Genomic DNA, 21,789 nt, shown 5'->3' with positions numbered 1-21,789 from the left:
TTGTATATAAATTTTTTTTGGAACAACAAATCTAATATAATCATAAACCACTCGTAAATCAACCTATGTTTCAGATGAGACTTGAATCTCGACCTCAAATAGGAAAGACAACACTAATACCATTGGGCTAGAAGCCCTTTGGTGTATACAGGATACTTGAAAACAGGTTCATTTTGCCCTTTTTTTTTTCCAGCATCAGCTTTCTTTTTACATGTCACATTTCTAGGGTAAATAGATAGAAGGGAGAACTATAAAATAGGTTTCAGGTTTTTTTTTAATATAAATGAGCAAATAAAACGGCAAAAAGATATACTCTTAGGATCTATATGAAGTTAAAAAATGGTGCAATAAGATTTATGATGAGTTCAATAAACATGATCATGCAGTAAAATAAGTAGAATTAAAAAGAAATAAACCAAGTTACAAACATTCGCATCATTATAGGTACAAAAGATGCTCATGCATGATGAGTTCAATATACACTGCAATCACTATCCACACAACATCGCCAAGAGACGGCGTTTAATGTCTTCATCTTCTGGCGATAAGTGGTCTTTCATCAACAATGCATTGAGATGCATGTGATACATCTTCTTATTCTTCCTTTCTTCCCTTTTTTGCTCCAACTCGAGTCTTTTTCTCATGAGTTCAACTTCATTGTCTCTGGTAACCCTCATGGCACGAAGTTCTGCAACAATTTCATTAGGAGACAAAGAAGACTGTGAAACCTTAGCTTTTCCTTTAATTTTAGATGCATCTCCACTCGTAGGAGGGTGAGCCGTTGAACCACCACTATTTGGCGTTTCTGGGTTGGAGTGGAGAGAATAGTCCCCTTCTTTACTAGTAACCCTCATTGCTTGAAGTTGTGCAACAAATTCATTAGGGTTGGAAGAAGGTTGTGATACTTTACCTTCTCCATTTATCTTAGACGTGTCTCTACTATTTGGCACTTCTGGGGTGGAGTGGACAGATTGATCCCCCTCTTCACTATTCCTTGATCTTTTTGTGTTTCCACCACTTTCTTCATCACCCACTTCATGTTCTGAACAGGAAGGTGTTGACTCGTGATCCATCTGTAATCCCAGTTTGCGTCTAGTAGAGTTTTCAGTATGTTGCGAGGTTTGAACATTTTCTGAATCTATCTGTATTCCCACATTGCCTCTAACATCGTTTTCAATATTGGGTGAGGTTTGGAGATTTTCACAATTTATTTGTAATCCCACTTCGCCTGTAGAAACATTTTCAGTATTTTGCGAGGTTTGGATATTTTCAGAATCTCTTTGTAGTTTCACTTTGCCTCCAGCAACATTTTCAGTATTTTGCAAGGTTTGGACATTTTCAAAATCTAGCTGTAGTTCCATTTCGCCTCTAGCATTGTTTATAGAATTTTGCGAGTTTTGGAGATCTTCAATGATTGGAATTTTATCAAGATTCGAAATAAACTGAGAACATTCATTGTATTGTGGGATTGGAGAATCATGGGAGTCTTCAAGATGTTGAGAGTTCCTGAAAAAGTTGGATATGTTAGATCCTTAGCATGAAAGTAAAGAGATTAGAAATGAAATGTTGGGTAAGTATACGAAAATATAGAAATACAAGGGCTTTATTTATAGAGGGAAAAAATGTGAATTTAGGCTTATGTTTTTTTTTTTTTTTTTTTAAAACTAATAAGGTCTGGATTATAACCAAATACGTTCTATAAAAAACTAATATAAACCAACCAAAAGAAAATGCCACATGGAAATTACAAAAAAAAAAAAAAAATGGACAACCCATGGTTCCATGACTGACTTGTTCGTGTTTTCTTTTCATTTTCATTTTTTTTCCAATTAATTTCTTTTTTGTTTTATTTGTGACAGATTCAACCAAATTGCCGATAATTGGTTTGAACTTACTCGGCAACTAAATACTTCAAGTCCTTCACAGCTGCCTCCACTGCATAGAGTGCCATTTTCTTCACCTGTAAATTAGCAGCAAAATAAGCCATGTCACCAAGATAATCTATAACAAATGAATTGTAATTAAAGAAACTGTTAATATTATGAGCATATATACTCTTACTTTGTTTATGAAGTACGAAATAACATGGACTAAATGAAACCATGCATAAAATAAAGTCAGAAAAGCATGTATTCTGACAAGAAATGGGTGAAAACCAATATATAATAGTAGTTTAGAAACTTTATTCAGTTCAGTTGTAATTTAAACTTCAGAGAGCTGTTTTCAGAAGAAAAAACAATACAGAAAAGTGGACTGTTACTTGGTAAGAGGGAAAGTTGCAATTATATAAAAGTGTCAAAATGGATAGTTTGGACAGGTTCTATAACAGTGGTCACATTGATACAAATACAATAACCCTCGTTTCTCAGTCAGGACTCAGGATACAGAAATACCACATCTGAACCGGAAAATGTGCAACTTCAGAAGTGGTGACATTGCAAGATATAAAGAAGGGATTTTTACCTCCAATTTGTCTTCTTTTGCCTTGTGATTTTGGGGGAGAAGGCGGAAATCTTCTGTTAACCGGATGCATTCACCAACGTTTTCAGGAGAAACAAATTCCAATGCAACTTTTATACATGACTGCACAAAAAAAAAAGAACTTATTTATCCCTTGGTATAACACGTAGATTCAGAGATGAGTTCAATAAAAAAATGGCAATCAAGACTATTTTTTAATCGATATCAGGTCTCCCAAATATAAGGCGATCAGGTAATTAATTCTATCACCCTATAGTCCACATATTAACATATATGAGCAAGGAAGCAAACTTATTTACTAACATCCATGAAATTTCATGCTTGAAATTTGTTAATTATCAAAAAAACATAGTTGTGTTCCATATGCATCCTCTAGATCTTTTTCCTTAATCCATAGTGGCATCTAAGGAAACACCTTTGGGCTCTAAAGGATTCTGATACGACCTAAACCCTAAACCAGAGAACCTGTAACTCGAGACATGCCAAAAAGTTCAAAACTCAGAAATTATTATTCATGCCCTAAAACGATGACAAAAGCCCTATAAATACTTTCTTCCAGCCACCAACTAATCCTAATCTATAATAAAAGATTACTACTTTTAAAAAACAATAAAATAAATAAATACTAACTATTTAGCTGATGAACTTGACCAAATCGGCCCTAAAACCTTCCAAAACTGACATACCATGGTTTAAATCAGTTCCAAACCACAATTCACATGATATGCCATTTTAGCAGTCAAGAATACTCTAACTCAACCATAGTCACTTACCTTTCTGACCATGGTATAATTCACCAAAGCCCTGTCCTAATTAATACTCCTCAACAGAATAGCATTATCGAACAAAAGAACTATCACCTTGATTGGCCACCCATGCAATTGAACATGAAAAATGTGTTCCTAGAGGTGACCTTAGTGAAGAAGTTTATATGGAATTTCCTCCAAGATTCAAAAAATGCAAGGAAAGGATGTGTAAGCATATGAAATTTTGAGATGATTGCTTTCAAATGCTAGTTTTCCATTAAGACATTTATATAAGATCCGTTCATTGTTGAGGACAAACAATTAACAAGAAAAGTTGAGAAGAATTAATAAATCCCCATGAGACAACTAATTGAATAATCAGTTGCTAATAAACTAATACACAAACCTCCTAGGCTTCTAGCCTTAAGTAGTTGCAGTGGACATAAACATCATTGGTAAGCATGTAAACTTGATTAAACCATCACTAAACACCATTTTATCTCCTAAGGCATGCAAACTTCAGGATGGGCTTATTGGTAAGAATGTCATCATATCAAAGAGTGATAATTATTTTGTAAAAAGGAGTATCCTCTATGTGTAAAGCTAACAATATACAGAAGACTAAATACCCTTAAAGATAAAGATAAACATGCAGTCTCAACAACCAAGAGATGACCATTCTTTTCAGAAAATGGATCTCATAATAATATGCTAGTTAACAGCTTAGTGAATTGCAACTCTGCAAATGATCCCACAACATCAAACATTGATCCCTATTAATTCCAGATGGAGCAAAGTAATGCAGCGAAAAAAAAAAATCAAAAAATTAGTAGTAAGTTGTTAACCCTTAAATTTCTAACTTGATGGACGCAACCAGCAGGTATAAAGACAGCATCCCCAAGCTTTTGGACAAAACTCCATGCTTCAATTCCTAATGATCACCAAAAAATTTAAGCACAATAAGAGATTTTATAACAGTGAAAGGTGATATATTATAGAGGCTTGCAAATGCATACTAACCAAACTCTTCTTTGAGCTTCCTTTTATGGTCCATGGTTAAGTAAAATGTTTGGTCATGAATTGGGTGGATAACCTGGAGCCAAAAAAAATACAATTGAACAATTTAAAAAATTACTATGTAGGATTGTGATGCTACACACAAAAGAATTTCAACTAAAAGTAAGGATTAATACCTGCTGCAGTGGAAGACAAAAGGCATGTCTGAACTCTTTGAAGTGTTTTTTGAGATATTCCTCCAGTTTAGGAGTATCTTCCCTCCTAAACACATCCCACAAAGCACCTCCCTCTTCCAGATCAGAATCAGATCCATCCACACAACCACCTGAAATATCACACTTGTTATCAACTTCTTCAATAGCTTCTGTTAGTTAAAGTAGTGCTAAGTTCTTCGTATATGTATGGTCTATCAGATTTTTCAGTGCAGTTATCCGAAAATTTCTCACTTTCTTTCTTGTGTTTTCATTGTGTCCCTGAACTCTTTTCAGGGAATCCTTATGTTCCTCTTAGGAGGCGTTGGTTTGCAGAATGTTATGTAAGGAATTAGAAATTTGGAACGTGAAGAAATTGAATTCGGTCACATGTTTAGTTGGCAGTAGATAAAATAGAATTCTTGAGCTTTCATGAGCAAGAAGATGGAGAGGCGAGAGGCAAGAGCCATTTACTTGTAAAATTCAAGGATTTCAAGGGTATTTTAGTTTTTTTAACAAGGAGGAAATGTTAGTAATAGAATGTCATGATTTTAAAATGGGATGTTGATCCATTAGTTCAAGGATTTTGTGAATTTCAACCAAATTCAATTCCATACTCATTTGCAACCAAACACGGAATCTGAATGGAGTTGAATTCCATTTCAAGCTAAATTCCCCGAAATCCAGCAAACAGAATGATCCCTTTAACACATGAAACATATAAAGAGTCACTTATCAAACGAGTTTCTGTTTACTTTAGATTCAACATGATTGTTACCAGGTCCCACTTCTTGTTCCTTCAAGCAAATAACTTGCTCAGAAGTAGCATCTTTCGTGTTATCAATGTCAAGTTCCCTCTGATCCTGAGCTTTGTGACGCTGTTTCAATTCATTTATCTTTTCAAGCTCTTTAGGTTTGGGAGTCACAGTTGTAGAATGAGTCAACACATTCACCTGCATGTTGCCAGAAAACACTTTAATGAATGAAAATACATAAAAACCAAAACAGATTGATTGTGCAAAATAAAAAATCTGTCACTTTGTAATAATTCTTTACAAGAAAACCTGTGTTATGAAAAGTTCAATTTTTGCAAAATGATTTTATTTTGACATCCTAAAAGGTTGAGACTTGAGATCAGGGTACTGTATTTTTTATTTAACTTTTTAAAATAAAGCCCGATAATTTTCTACCATGAGCTAATATCATGCAATCCACCTTGATGTTCAAACTCTATTAGATATACCAATATAGTTGATTTTATTGTTGTATATATCCAGTTGATAGTTAGTCGCTATCCATCATGATATCATATCAAAGAAGGTGGAGGTCATTTAACAATGTATCATAGTATCAAAGCCCAAAATGAAATTGACACTGTAGCACAACCAAGTTTGGTGTTTGTCCAAGATTGTCAATATTGTTTTTTTTTTTTTTTTGCGCTTAAAGTTATCTTTTACTTGTTGAATAGGGGATCGACCCCAATGTTGATGATTTTAGTGTTATCAACATATTCTACTGTAGTTCTTATTAATATTGAGATAGGTTGAGTTCTATTTGCTCACTGAGACTAGAGGTGCGGATTGCACACTTGGAGTGATAAATGTGAGTTCGAGATATGGGCGTCTAGGGGCAACGCCCTTGGCGGGGTCTAGAGGCAGCGGGGCAACGCCCCAAGCGAGTCCAAGGGGAAGAGCCCTTGGCGGTGGTTGTGACATCATGATGATGTTAGATTCGGTTATGTCTAAATAACCATATTTCTAACTATCATTTTGGCGCCAAAATGCATGTAACCACCATTAACCAACCTCCAACAGTTTTCTTACATCTATATAAGGATGATAAGTGTTCTAAAAACAGGTTGGAACATATATACTCGAAAACAGATTATACAAGCTCTTTATACATCAAACACAAAACAACAAAGTACTTTTTATGTATAATATTCAGAAGTGGTCTGACTTTTAAATTGTCATTCTTGGAGTATCCAAAATCAGATCACATAGGGTCAAAACCATAGATTTTAAAAAGTGATTGCAATCACGATCCTAAAAAATATCCAAATTTATTGAGATCCTTGAGGCCCAAAATCTTACACCCAACATTTACGAGTTTGTAGGTTACCGTGCTTAGTTGGCACGGGTGACATGGAGACAATAGGTCACATCATTGCATGTAAGAATCTCCCAAGCACCAGATTGTATGTGTGTATATATATATATATATATATATATATATATACACACTCTTATCTCCCAAGCACCAGATCGTATAATTAATATCTATCATCTCTGTTGAAGAGGCGAAACAAATGATGACTAAAAACACCTGCTTGATCTTCAAAAACTCGCATTGCTCAACTTACACGACAACTATGCAAACCAGCTTATATCTGTGACAACCCAAAATATATGGACCAAGCAAGGTTTAAATTGTAACCCTATTACAAGGAGAACCTTGAAAACCATTAGAGTATAAGTGCATGTATATGGAAGTATGCACTTTGGAAGTCACATACAAGTTAACCTCTTGAAAGTAAACAAAATTTAGTGAGGTAAAACTAGATAAATGCATTTAAATTATAAGGACAACATAATTATGTTTGCTATTAATTAAGACCATAAAAACCTTTCCTACAAACTAACTAAGACCATGAACTACTTCTTATGGACCATGGTTGGTCGTGAACAACTTCCAAGGAATCACTTTAGCCGTAAACCACCCTAAAGTCACTAGTCTAGACCGTGAACTACCTTAGGATACTTTAGCTAGGCCGTGAACCACCTTGGTGGACCTTTATTTGGCCGTAAACACTAAAGGGAAAACTCATTTAGGGAGTAAACACCTCCTTAGGAAGCATCTTGAGAGTAAACACTTCCCAAGTATCTAGACCATAAACACACTTCTAGAAGGCATCCTGAGCATAAACACCTAGAAGGCATCCTAGGGCGTAAACACCATATAGATTCCAAACTTTGACCATGAACACCTCCCTATGAGGCATTTGGGCGCAAACGCTTAGATATTTTAAGTGTTTACAGATTTATGAGTTGTATTTTGGCCATTTTCCCATACAATCACAGATTCTTATGAATTGTCCAACATTTCTCCAAGCAAACATCATGTCAACTCCACACTCTTATTAATGAACGAAAACTACTCCTCCTCTTATCCTTTTTAACATGAACCACATCCCATTCATCTCATTTCACTTTCTGTGAACTCCTAAATCACTCTCAAGCATATTCCAGTTTCAAGCCTTAATTCTTAAAGCATTCCCTAGTACCTAGTAAGTATTTCAAGTTTTGGTTAGTGATTTTATATATTATCTTGTTTAATTCATCATAGTTACACATAAAGTTATGTGTTAATATTCTTAGGAGTTAGGATGTTCCAAGGTTCAAAGAGTTTATCAAAACTCTTCAAGTGTTAGGACTTGAACTTCTCATCATCTCTCCAAATCACCCACAATCAAACCAAGGTGAGCTTCATACCCCACTCTTTTCAAGTTTTCATTCTTTTTTTTTTTTTTTTTTTTTGGGGGGGGGGGGGGGGGTAGGGAATACAAGTCAAATCTTGTTTAAATCTTTGGATAATTGTATGTATTTGTATGTTTAGGTGTTTATGTGTGTTGAAATGATATTATGTCATATTAATACTTCATAAACTTGAGATTTCACAAACCCCATAATGTTAAAACTAAGTTATATTTGTATAGATCTATATATTTTGTATTATAAGCATAAAACTAAGCTATTAGGTAAATATATGATGAGTTACACCAAATTTGTAATTTTTGGTTAATAATACTTTTACCATTAGAACTTGTGCAAACTTTAAGACATAATAAATTTTATAGATTTATATGAGATTTTGGTGGAACTAGTGAAAATATTTTAGTCTCAACAGGAAGATAATATTTGGTTTGTAAAGACCTCCATAAAATTTTGTGTATGTCAAAACACCCTACAAGACATGGCTATTTACCTAAAAATAAATGTTGCTAATAAAACAACCATTAGGGATGTTATTAGGGTCGGAACCGAACCGACCTGAACCCGAATAAACCGAAAACCGAATAAAGGTAATTGTATGAACTGAAAACCGAACCAAATAAACAATACGGGTTCGGTTCGGTTCGGTTCCGGCCCGAATAACCCAAATAACATGTACAAGATGATTAATGAGCTGAATATCCTGAATAACCCAAATAACATTTACAATGTGATTATAAATATTGTATTTTGTATGACTTTTGTAGCTTATGATAAACATGAATAACACGGATTAACTATTCTTGATATATAAAATGTAAAATCCAACCACGACAATCTTAAGATATAGTTATTAAGCAACATATTAAACACTAAACATTAAACATCCTAAACACCCAAAAATCTATCTATAAGTATATAAGTTAAACATTAAACATTACATGGGTATTTTGGGTAACGATCGATAGAACACAAGACCGAATAAACAATCGTGCAAGGGGAAAAATGTGACTTTTCATATTCGGTTCGGTCCTTTTGGCCCGAATAAGTCCTTATTCGCGTAACCCGGACCGAATAAGCCTTATATAGATACCTGAAAACCGAATCGAATTGCTTATTCAGATCTAATTTGGTTCGGTTCGGTTCGGATTTTCAGGCCAAATTCTCATCCCTAACAACCATATTATGTTATACCATTTCAAGGGTTTAAAACTTGGAACATTATGTCCTATTTATAACCTTTTGCAACTTGACAAACTATTAGTGATTATTTTAAAATTTCAATATAAATGATTTTATCATGATGATTTACAAAACAGAGTTTTTATGACGGAAATATTTGCGTGTCATAAAGCTACATTCACAATTTTACACAAAGAAAACATTATTTGCATTATTTAACAAAGGGAGAAAAACTCGCGTACTTTCCATTAAGGCTCTTGTGAGACTAGTTTTGTTTTCGTCGTACCTATCTAGGTACATTGTAAGTCATGTGTTTATAACCAGAGTCCCCTGGAGGGGGAGCAGGATAATTGTGTATAGATCTATATGGGGTTGACACCCCACACATGTGTTGCTCGCTATAGCTAGACCAACCAGTCTAAGGTGATAAATATTTGGACCGTATCTGACGCCTGAAAAACGTCAGGGCAATCGTTCTCGTCATATCTGTATGGTTATAACGACTCATATAGAGGAGGGTCCTAGCGACATTGGATTTACGTGGATTATACACCCCATTAATTTCATAAAATACAAAACTATGTTTCATATATTTTATAAACTACTTTCACAACTTCGGTCTTAGGGTTTTAAGACTACGACATCTTTTATATACATAAAATATAGGATTTTTTGGGAAAACTTCTTTGCGAAAACAAACAAGGGAAAACCAAGGAACATACACTCAACTATACACTATTTTACAAAGAATACCCACTCTGCTAGTTTTACAAAAACCCATAACTATATTCATATATTTTGTAAATCTGATTTCACAACTCCGGTTTTAGGGTTCGAGGACCACAAAATCTTGGATTCTTGGTATACAGAAAACATAGGATTTTCTGGGAACACCCTCTTTTTAGTAACAAACAAAGGAAAACTGAAGACCATGCATGCAATTATACACAATTTTGGAACAAGTCATAAACTACTTTTTATAGAATATTTTGGTTATTTTATTTGAGTTTTACAATGAACTATGAACAAAGTCATTACAACGTTTTACCTACAAAAATGCTTATGAAGTTACTAATTTTTTAGTTGACGCTTTTCAAAACGACTTGTATTCTTAGAGATCTAGTAGACATATATTAACCACGAGCAAGGCCTGTCATCGCTGCATTACGTTATTTCTACAAAAATGCATTATGTTATTTCTACTTTTGTTATTCCGCCGTTCCGGTTCTGGGTGTGACAATATCCCTCCATCAAACCAATCTTCGTCCCTAAAGCAATTCAACCGTGAGATTTAGCAACTTGACCCTGACTTCGTATTTAACCCTAAGTTCAAACCCTCTTTTGTTCCTTTCCCTCTTTAATCTCTCCTGGATATGATTAACAAGAGGCAAACAAACTTGGCAAAATATATAGCTTAACTGATAAATGCCAAGTCAGCAAGTATATATCGTCTGACAGCTTCAAAGCTATCAAAATGGTGTCATTGGAAACATTTAATATGCATCCGCCAATTTACTACATGATATCCTTCAAATCTTCAATTCCAGTCTCGTACACAATACAATTAATATTGTATCACCTAAATCTAAAACTATATGATATCCTTCACGCCATCTCATTGAAAACACTTCATATCCATACGCCAATTTAGCACGAACCATAATTTTCCATTCTTGTATATAATAAGCTAATAGCATGGGCACCCAACAAAATCAAGTCGACCATCAAACTTTGTGACATCCTCTCCAACTCTTTACCAACAACCTTTACCACATCCGAGCAATCCTAGTTTTACTTCTCTATTGGAAGATAAGTTAATTCATTGTAATCAAACAAGTCGTACGAATTTTGGTCAATCATGTATATTAAGGAAGCATATTAAATTGTCTTTTTGTGATTTATTGTCCTCTACTTTCTCACAATTTACAATTATACATGGCAATGTATGTACGTCACCCATCCTTTAGCATCAACATGCATAAATAGTGCGTCGTTTTTTTATCTTTACACAAACTACCCATAGACTTGTCTCCTTGGTCATAACTCACAGGTTTTGGCACATTTATCCTATTCGTCGCCCTTATTCGAGCCCAATTTAATGCAATCATAAAATGTTTCCATTGTGAATGCTTTGTAAAGCTACTTTTCCAATTTGATGTTCTTGTTTCCATGGTGCTCTAGGGCAGCAATTACTGATTTTTTATTCTTTACTAATAGTAAAAAGTAGGATCCGAAAAAGATTGATGGTTTCTTTAGACACATCAAGGGCGAGTTGACGAAACAAAATTGTCATTCCAGCATTTCCATGACATCTTTTTCTCCAAAATATGCAATCCTCATGTAATAGAAATGGGACTCTCATAAAAATGCAAGTTTAGAAGAGAAACTAAGTTTTCTTGAAACAAAAGAAAAAAAACAAAGTTTTCTTAACGATGCCTAAACAGCCAAGTCGATAAGCCCAAGACTTTACTAATTGGTAGCAGGGGCAAAAAGGGGAAATAGGTGAACTTTTCGTGGCTGTGCTGAAAAGAAATGGTTCAAGGGGCATTTCAGTATTTTGATAAGCCTCCAACTCACATAAACGCCTCCCTCCTACTGATCAACACACCATTGGCGACCATCATTCGGTAGGTTTAACGACAGGTTTTTATCTTCCAAAACTCCCACTCAAGTTATATTGCATCTCAAACAATCTCCAACACCAGATTTCAAAAAAGAGGTGATATAAGCAAGTTGGATTATCAATTCTGGATTTTGTTGAAAACATAAGCAGATTTTGCCAATCTGTTACTGTTTTCATAAATGTGAGAGTTTTCATGAATGTTAGACGAATGAAGAAAGGAAAACCAGACAATGTTATCAACTGAACTTGGAAGGATTATGTTACAAGTACAATTATTGGATTTTTGTCTAATGTTTACGCTACGGTTGTTGGGGTATTTGGAAAAATACATGTCATAGAAGATAAAAAAGTTGAAGGAGCTATATGTGAACATCCTAGAGGATGTTGATAGCTTTTTTGTTGAGAATGAACAAATGAAACTGATAAACCAAAGACAACACAGAATAAAAGATAGACCACAAATGTCAATTCAGTTGAGACTGATAAACTCCATGCTTTCGAAGCAAAGATCTCTCCAAAATAGTTTTCACTACAAGTTTTTCAATGATCCTACTCAACCAAAACTGGGAGTTTAAATACTAGACTAAAGCAAAAAGCATATACCCTCCAGCACCATAGGGGTCCCTTGGGACAGAACTGACATCTAAGGATAATGCTCACCAACAAAATAAAGGACCAATCAACATACATAAATGATCCTCCCCCACGATTCTAACAGTGGCCTCCTCCTAGACCTTCTTTGATAAACCAAGAATGGTTTGGGCTTATCAATACCTGCAAACCAAACTTTGACCTTGTCCTTAAGGTCGAATTCTGGAAACTGCTGTTTGAACCTTTCATAGTCTTCCCATGTAGCTTCAGTCTCAGCAGTACCTTGCCATTGAATGAGGACTTCCAGTTCACCTGTTTCGCTTCCTTTCTTGAGTCTTGCTCCCTTGAACTCCTCTAGTTGGACCACAAGCTCCAATTCAGCATTCAATTGGGGAGGCAGTTGGGCTGGGGTAAGGGGGACCCCAAAAGCAGGCCTTAATTGCGAGACATGGAGTACCGGGTGAATCAAGGCTGTTTTGGACAATTCTAACTTGTAAGCAACCGTTCAAATCCTCCTAATGATTTTGAAAGGGCCATAATAGCAAGCAACCAGTTTTTCATATCGGCGTCGAGCTAAACTCTGTTGTCGGTATGGTTTCAGCTTAAGGTACACCATATCCCCTTCTTGGAATTGCACATCTCTTCGGCTTTTGTTTGCTTGGGTCTGTATTTTCTGTTGGGCTCGCATTAGATGGACTTTCAAATCATCTAGAATAGCATCCCGATCTTCCAACATCTTATCCAAGGCATCAAGCACCGTCAACTGACCTTCGTAACGCATGATGGGTGGGGGATCGCGACCATATAAAGCATGAAAATTAGTACATTTGGTAGACACGTGGAATGATGTGGTAGGCGATGCTTCGTTTTAGTTGGACACCGTGTAATTTGAACAGCTCCACCCAAAAGTGGCTTAAGAAAATATGATCCCGATCACTCACTATTGATTTTGGCAGTCCGTGAAGTCTAACGACCTCCTTAATGAAGGTTTGTGCCACCGTCGCTGCACTGAAGGGGTGCTTGAGGAGTATAAAGTGAGCATATTTGTTGAGTCTGTCTACCACCACCTAAATGGTTTCCCAGTCGTCTAACCTTGGCAAACCTTCGATGAAGTCCATAGTGACTTCATCCCATGTATTCTCGGGAATTGGAAGAGGCTGCAGAAGACCCACCGATGAAAGACTACTATGCTTGCATTGTTGACAAACGGAGCATTCTTTCACATACTTGTTGATATCGAATTGCATTCCCGACCAATAGAGCTCACTTGTGACCCTCTGGTAAGTCTTCTTCTCTCCCGAGTGTCCCCTCATAGGAGAATCATGAAATTCCTTGATGATGGCCGGTATTAACTTCGATTTCAAGGGTATCACCGGTCGTCCCTTATACATCAAGCGATCCATATAGATGTTGAACCCTTTGTAATTTCCAGGTGTCATTTCTACCCCCAACTTGATTTTTCCAATGAACTCATTTTTTTTTATCTCTGCAATGGTGGATGTTCCCAGCGGGATAGGGAGTCTGCTACACGATTACTAGCCTCGATCCAGTATTGGATGTCAAATGTAAAACCCATCAATTTGGAGACCCATCTTTGGTAGTCGTTACCAATTACTCTTTGCTCCATAATATACTTAAGACTCAATTGATCGGTTCGAACCATGAATCGTCTTCCGAGGAGATACGGACGCCATTTTAGGACCGCCTTGACAATCACCATTAATTCTTTTTCGTAAATCAACTTTAACCTTGCTTGTGTTCCCAAGGTGTTGCTGTAAAAGGCCACAGGTCTACCCTCTTGCATTAGAACCGCTCCTAGACCGGTCCTAGAGGCATCCGTCTCGATCACAAAGGTTTTTGAGAAGTCCGACATTGCTAACATCGGAACTGAGCTCATGGCCTGTTAGCGTATCCCTTCACAAATTTTCGATAGTACCCTGTGAGGCCGAGAAATCCACGCAGAGCCTTAATATTTTTAGGAGTGGGCCATTCCACCATAGCCCTTATCTTAGATTCCTCAACTGCTACCCCCTCCTTGGAAATCTCATAACCTAAGTATAAGATTTTGTGTTGGCTAAATTCACACTTCTTAATGTTAAGATATAGTTGATTCTGTTGTATGATTTCCAAGGTGACATCCACATGTGTGACATGTAACTCTTCAGTCAGGCTATAAATGAGTATGTCGTCAAAGAACACCAAAATGAACTTTTCCTCGATTGTCAACCATCAAGTGGTAACCCTAATTAACCCAGGGGTCACCCACAATTTCATCTCCACCACTCTCATTGCTACCCTAGAGCTCCCAATTAGTGACACTGAACCATATAGGATACGAACACAAGTTCTGGGATTCCACTGTTGGACCCACTAGGTCTTGGGCCGTCGTGGGTGAGTCTTATCCATACCAGTCAAGATTAGGGTGTTAATACCAAAGTTTGGAGTTACAACATTCTTACCTCGTTCTAGCTTATCCATCTTTCCCACTAGCACGTCAAGTTTTCGAATGATTTCATTCTGCAGGATTTTGTTGTCTTCCATTGCTCTGGCTTGTTGCTAATTCACCAGCTTTTGTTGTTGTTGCTCATCCAGAATGGCTCCTAGGTTCTCCTCTACCGTCTCCGACCTCTTCTCCAAGGAAGTTGTATTCTTTTGGGGAGCGACCATTGCTCAGATACCAATTGATAAACCAAAGACAACACAGAATAAAAGATATACCACAAATGTCAATTCAATTGAGACTGATAAACTCCATGCTTTCAAGAGGCAAGGATCTCTCCAAAATAGTTTTCACTACAAGTTTTTCAATGATCCTACTCAACCAAAACTAGGAGTTTAAATACTAGTCTAAAACAAAAAGCAAATGCCCTCCAGCATCATTGTGGTCCCCTGGGACAGAACTGACATCTAAGGATAATGCTCACAAACAAAATAAAGGACCAATCAACATACATAAATGTTTCTCTCCCACGATTCTAACAGTTGACCTCCTGAATTGGGTTTGTCCCCTATTTTAGCTTCCTGGACCTTTGATAAACCAAGAATGGTTTAAGCTTATCAGAAACTTTATTGAGGCAACGCTATCAAGAATGGTTCTCAACTTCTTGTGAGCATTAATGAGGAAATCTTTAATCATTTGCTTTTAGTTCAGGAAAAAGAAATTTATGAACAATTTACAGCTATAATTGGATATAATGGTAGCAGTGGAAGCAATATCTTGAGAATCTTGGGCTACTTCCTCAAAGTTGAGAATCTAAAGCTTGTATCCCCTAAGAATTTGTTATGAACTCAACACACAATTATCTAAACACAATGGAACAATGGCAGTCTCTATATGGATCTCAAGTTCATAACAAGAAATAAGGAAAAACAATAAGATATAGCTATTCGAGATGCTAAGGTCTCCAAATGTAGAAGAAACTTCTAATATTCTGCCTGCCTCTAAATGAAAAGGACTCTCCCTTAAAAAGACTGTCAATGACAGAGGATCTGCCTTATTTCCCAAATTACCCTTGCCGTCCCGCCAACTTTTTACTGCCATCGTGGGTGTTTGTAGTCCCCACAGAAGTTGGAATCTTTCTGTGCCTTCTTCTCTGATAGGTGAAATGCAATGGTGGGTGCACTATAGGATTCCACAAACAAGACCAAAATGGTTGAATTGCTTAGATACCATTTGTCTACGAATGGTGATGAAAATGACCGAGAAGTGGTAAAAAGGAGTTAGGATGTACAGGTCCTTAAAGAAGCCCCACATAAGTTTAAGAATATTGTTAAGGCATGGAGGACACTAAGGGGGTTTCTTGTCCTAAAGAGCAGTACTTGTCCACATCTGTGTTTGTTAATGAGAATAGGAATGTTGATGAAGTTGTTAAGATGATCTTGGATGCAGTGGAGCAAGGAGCTGTAGAGAATACAGATCATGGCAAAGACACGAACAAGTTAGAGAGATCTCCTGGACGGATTTGGGTGTTGTACATCATTTTCATTCACCTTGAGGGCAAGGTGAAAGTTTGGGCCGTTGGTATTGATAAGCCCCAGACTTTACTGATTCATAGCACGGGCAAAAAAAAAAAATGGGTGAATTTTCCTGGCTAAAAAGAAATGGTCCAAGGGCCTTTCCGTATTAATATTATTGCAGGCTTTTATGTTAGTGGTAGTACCATGGTAGTGGGGTCGGTTTTCGTAGAGAAAGGTAGCTAAGAATTGATTTGTCAAGAACTTTGCTTTTTTTTGGAGAGTCCATTTCTCTCGAATAAATGGGATCATTTTCTTAATATTATCATAGTTTGATTATCAGTTCAAGAATGTATCAGGGTCAATCACAAATTCAATTCCAATGGTACTAGATGAAATTGTTGATGATCTTGCATCTGCCTAAATTCAATGACAAAAATCAAAACAGGAAATCTCAAGCTATAAAACTTGTCTTAACCAGATAGAAAAAGCATACCACATCAGACATGTCGCAATGAAGTTTAGTTACAGAGTCACCACGTCCCAATTCTTGATGAACACCATAAGCTATATAAGTTTTAGGGCCCATGTCTGGCTTACAAGATTTTTCAGGCAACTTCACTGCAAGATTAAGGTAGCCATCACGAGGATGTGTATATTCTTTAAAGGGTAGAGAAGTGATGAATTCAACGTCATGACGTGGCAACCTTTCATCAAATAAACTTGATGGGGGCCAATCTTTCAACTTTAGGATCTTAGGCCACCCGACTTCATCATATTGACCTTTTGTATACCATTTAAAAAAGCTACGAAGATTTATATCAACCTGCATGTCATGACAAAAGTTGATTAGGCCTGCATATACCCCAAAATAGTATTAACTTGGAGGCAAACAATCTAACCAAAGAACACGACCAAATCAATTATGCTGAAAATAAATGGAAGTACATTTCAAATTCTTGCATTTAGCCCAAAAATGACATACTTAACCCACCTCACACCAATCTAAACAATTAAGAGCGGACACATCCAAGAGCCGATCATGACTGAGATTTGTAATCTGGCGAAAAGCACGCCACATGACCATGGGTTCCCAACTCAACCCAAGTGTAGTTTCTAGAACATTGCTGACTATTACTGGCTCCCCTTTTGACCAATGCCACTGGAAATGCTTCAAATCTCCAGCTTTAATGTCTATTGCACGCTGACAATACAAGTAATTGTCATTAGAACTTTCACGTGAAGCAGCTTTACGTAACTGCTTATCACCACTATCATTTCTGCTCAAAAAATCTGAACATGTGCACCATTTCTCAGGCATATCCCTCATATCTTCCTTCAGTTTGTGTGTCTTCAAGAGATTTTGCGCTTTGTCCAACAAATTTGAAACAGTGTCAAGGGACTTTATGCACATGAACTCTAAAATCCCACTACCACAACCACCCATACTTTTTGGAGGACAAGGAATTCTGCCATCATCCAGAGACTTCCATTCATGACTTTGCTTTTTCTTTGGAGTATTATGTCCCTTCCTTCTGTCCTTGGGGGCTGCGGCAGCCTTCTTAGCTTGAAGGGGCTTCCCCCCATGTAAGTAATCAGGACCTGGATCTTCATATTCAATGATAACTTCTTCCTTGTTTCCTTGAAGGTTGCCATCTCGTAATTCCATGCAACATTGAAGGCAAAGATCATAATGACAAGAAGGACAGCTTCTATGCAAATCAAAAATTGAAGTTTTACAGCAGTCGCTGCATACATCAGGTGATAATCCATACAAGAAACCATTATAAAACAAAACCCTCATATACTTGTAAAGTCATTGAAATGACATACCAATACATGCGCTCATCCCAGCTGCACTTTGCCCTCTTCAACTGTATGTTAGATAAAGAAGAGCCTGTCCAAGAAGATAAAATTAGGGAAACCTACATAGATTATGGCTGGTAGCTAGCTATCCATGCACACCATCCTTCTAGTGAAAAAAAAAAATCACTATCATCATTCCAACTCACCATCAAGCCAAAGAGAAACAACTGAGTGAAAAAGACTTAACAAGAGAGACATATGATTCTTGGTTAGAATGAAATTATGCAACACAAACTTTGAGAGTTCAGGTTAAGAAGATGATTTTCCTTGCAGTTTCCTAAACTCTCAAGCCTCAATGATGAACACAACTCACTTAAATCAAACCTCTTTGCATAGGAATGAAACAATAATCATCAATAGTCAATCATATGGCAGTACTGATTTAGATTACAGCTAAAATGTAAATTTAGAGTTGGACATACAGGGATACCAACAATAACAAAATACCTTGAATTGTAGACTCTATTGCTTTCTCCTTTGTTTGCTCCTCGTTGAGACGCTTCAAGAATGGAAAAAGCACATGCAGAATATAAATAGAATATCGAGCTTTTTGATCATCATTAGGTTTAAAATCAATCTTCTCTTTGACCTAAAAACCACCAACAGATTCAGTATCACATTTCCTATTTTGGTAAGAGTAGGAACAGGAATAAGTTCCATAACAAAAGATGAGCTGCAGGAACCAACTCTAGGGTGCACATCACGCAAGCAAGATTTACAGTTGCAAATGTCTAAGCAAACAGGGCAACGCTCAGCAAACATCTCATCTGTCATGTTAGGATACCTGGAAAACAGAGTAAACAACATAAATTATAAATGAAAAAGCTGTATAAGAAAAGCAAATTCCATATACATAACAGCTCATACCATCTTCTCATGCAAGGCACACAGTAACGTTTTATAGTGCAGCTCTGGCACCTTACAACTTGTCCCTTGTCGTTCCTTTGACACTGATGGCACATGTTTGAAGGTACTTTAACTAGATTTCCCTGCAAATTGATGAAAAATAAAGAGATGATGTTTGATCACGCAGACTTCTTTAAGAAAAGGAGAAAGAGAAACCAAGGACACAGAATAGTACATTTTCATCAGAAACAAAGTTCTTGGCATAATACTTTGGCTTTGAACCATCCTTCCTACTTGAGCTGGAAGGTGTACCGATTCTTCCCTTATCGTATTTGAAAATCTCAGCATAATTAATACCATCATTCCTAGTACTTCTGATGGGCTTCCGTTCCTCATTTTTGTCCTCTTTGTTGTTTACTACTTCGTTAATACCGTTTCCCTCTCGATCAGGAGTAGCAAAAGCAGTTTGAGCATCAACCATACCTTCTGCTGCTTCTTCTGTTGACTCGTTATCATCATCACTTGACAAGACAACAATCGTCGTCATTGTCCTTTCTTCTTCTATAGAAACAGCCTGCTGTTTCTGACAAACAAATGGTTTGATCTTCTTTTCTTGAGATTTAGTAGCAGTACCGGTGTTCCCGCTGTTCTCTTCCCGACCTCTTTTCCTGCCTATCTTCTTCTGAAAGCCCTCTTTCACCTCTGCTTCAGAATCAGAACCCCCATTTTGTTCTTCGCCTCCATCACCATCGTCGTTAGCCTCAATAAGATTTCCGTTCTTCTTCATCGTTGTCGCCATCAATAAACAGAGAATCGAAAAAAAATGGATTTTATCCAGAAGAGAGAGAAGAGGGGTGTAATTAGGGTTTTGAAACAGTCTGGGATCGCCGTGTATTCAAAAGAGGGATTCCCGCCTGTTTGAACTCCACTTCGCGGGTTTCACGTAGTCTATGTTTACTAGTCACGCAATAGTCCCTCGAGCGAGAAGGTTGGTAGTTTGTAAGGTGGCCAAAATTGATAATAATTTTTTAATTTTTACGTAAGCTCTTTTTCGTTTTTTTTTTTTTTTTTTCCGGTTAAATATGTAGACCATGTCTAAATAGAAAAGATGGATCATATGTGCAGCCGTTAATAAAAATTTATTTGTTTTTTCACGTTGTTAATAAACTAAAATCAACCATATATAATATTTTATAATAATTATAAATCAAAATTTTACTTAAATTCTTTTTTGGTTTTTTTTCCGCTAAAATATGTAGACCGTGTCAAAATAGAAGAGATTGATCACACGTTTCAGACATTAATAAATAGTTTATTTGTTTTTTAACGTCTATTACAATAAACTAAAATTAAACGTATAATAGTTTATAATAATTATAAATCAAAATTTTATTTTGTTTAATCATATACAAAACAAATATAAAAATCATTTTGATGATATGATTTTTAAAGTTGTTTGTATAAAATAATTAAACATAGAATTTGTTAATTAATAATAAATAAAATTGTTAATTTAGCAAACAACATGTTCATTTTGCTAAGACAAAATTGCAAAAATGGTCCATGTGCTTATCAAATTTATGTGGTTTTGATCCAAAAAGTTTATGGTGCAAAAATGGTCCGTTTTTGGATCTTTTTAGTGTTTTTGGTCCCTATCAGCTTGAAAAATACTATTATGCCCTTATATATATATATATATATATATATATATATATATATATATATATATATATTCAAATGTTTTTAATTAATTAAGAATAAGAAAAGGCCCACCCACCCACCATATTCCTTTTCCCTTCCTCCGTCTACAACCTTCATAAAAAAACCCTTCAACATCATCGACGTCTTCTTCACAAGCCTTCCACCGTCGTCAATCCCCCCCCCCTTTCGCATCTCCCTTCCCCTACGCCTTCACCTGTCAACACCATCTACTCCCTACGTCCTCGATGAGTGCAGAATTGTCGTCCCCAACATCTAGTACACCTCTCACACCACTCCCTCTGTGTGAGGAAACAAAGAAACATTTTGTACTCTAAAATTCATATACCCCGATCTAAAATCAACGGATGAGGTTAATGGAGGTGGATCTAAAATCGTGAAGCAAAATCGATTCACCATCATCTTCTTCGAGTTGCAGGTTTTAGAACAGAGGGAGGAGAGGCAGAGTTACAGGTTTCCTTTCCCATGGAAGGGACGAACTTAAACAGATGTATGGTAGAAATCGAACTCGCCAGAGAATATTTAGTTTACTACAAATCAGCGACACTCACTCCTGAGAAAGGAAGAGAGGGTGAAGTATAGGTGGAATCGAACTTGCTGGAGAAGGGGAGAGTATGGTCGAAATCGAACCCACTGAAGAAATAGAAATGTTAGATCTAAAAACCCTAGCTAGGTGATGGAGTTCATTTATAGATCCCAAACAACCGGAGAGTAATGACGTTGATCAACGGTGGCAGTGGTGATTGGAATGTGAAAGTCGGCTCAGGCGAGGTGTTTCCAAAAACTGTCTATTAAGCAAATTCATTTCTTGAAGGATTAGCATAATTTCTTGTTGGGATTCGAGATGGGAAATTGTTACAATGATTCAAATATTGTAAATCAACACTCAGTTGATTGTATTTCTGGACATTATTATTAAAGCTTGGATTTTTCATGGTATTTGGGACAATTTCATCTAAAATCTAGGTGGAGATGGATGTGGTTGAAGGTGGTGGTGGTGGTGGACGATTTGTGGCAGTCAGGGTGGTCGTAAGGTGGGATTTTTTGGTGGAGACGACATGTTTGTGTTTCTTGAGAGAGAG

The 21,789-nt window shown here is 36.6% G+C and overlaps 2 protein-coding genes across 2 annotated transcripts; both read right to left on the bottom strand.

Annotated features, from left to right (window-relative positions):
• Positions 1–364: 364 nt before the first annotated feature.
• On the bottom strand, positions 365–18,065 carry LOC145049946 (lysine-specific demethylase JMJ26-like; the record flags this gene model as incomplete). Its single annotated transcript, XM_078998280.1, has 9 exons — positions 365–1,506; positions 1,896–1,960; positions 2,464–2,583; positions 4,073–4,158; positions 4,248–4,320; positions 4,421–4,582; positions 5,248–5,388; positions 16,773–17,102; positions 17,271–18,065. Coding segments are annotated over 9 exons (2,787 nt in total), but the record flags the coding sequence as incomplete, so codon positions are not given.
• A 713-nt stretch (positions 18,066–18,778) lies between these two features.
• Positions 18,779–19,935, bottom strand: LOC145049945 (uncharacterized; the record flags this gene model as incomplete). Its single annotated transcript, XM_078998279.1, has 3 exons — positions 19,224–19,935; positions 19,010–19,131; positions 18,779–18,926 (listed from the first exon to the last, which is right to left on the bottom strand). Coding segments are annotated over exons 1-3 (834 nt in total), but the record flags the coding sequence as incomplete, so codon positions are not given.
• Between the last annotated feature and the right edge of the window lie 1,854 nt (positions 19,936–21,789).

This window comes from Lactuca serriola, chromosome 5 (genome assembly GCF_051521515.1).
Source record: "Lactuca serriola cultivar US96UC23 chromosome 5, Lser_US96UC23_V15, whole genome shotgun sequence".
NCBI classification, from domain to species: domain Eukaryota; kingdom Viridiplantae; phylum Streptophyta; class Magnoliopsida; order Asterales; family Asteraceae; genus Lactuca; species Lactuca serriola.
This window is presented reverse-complemented; position numbering and strand designations above follow the sequence as displayed.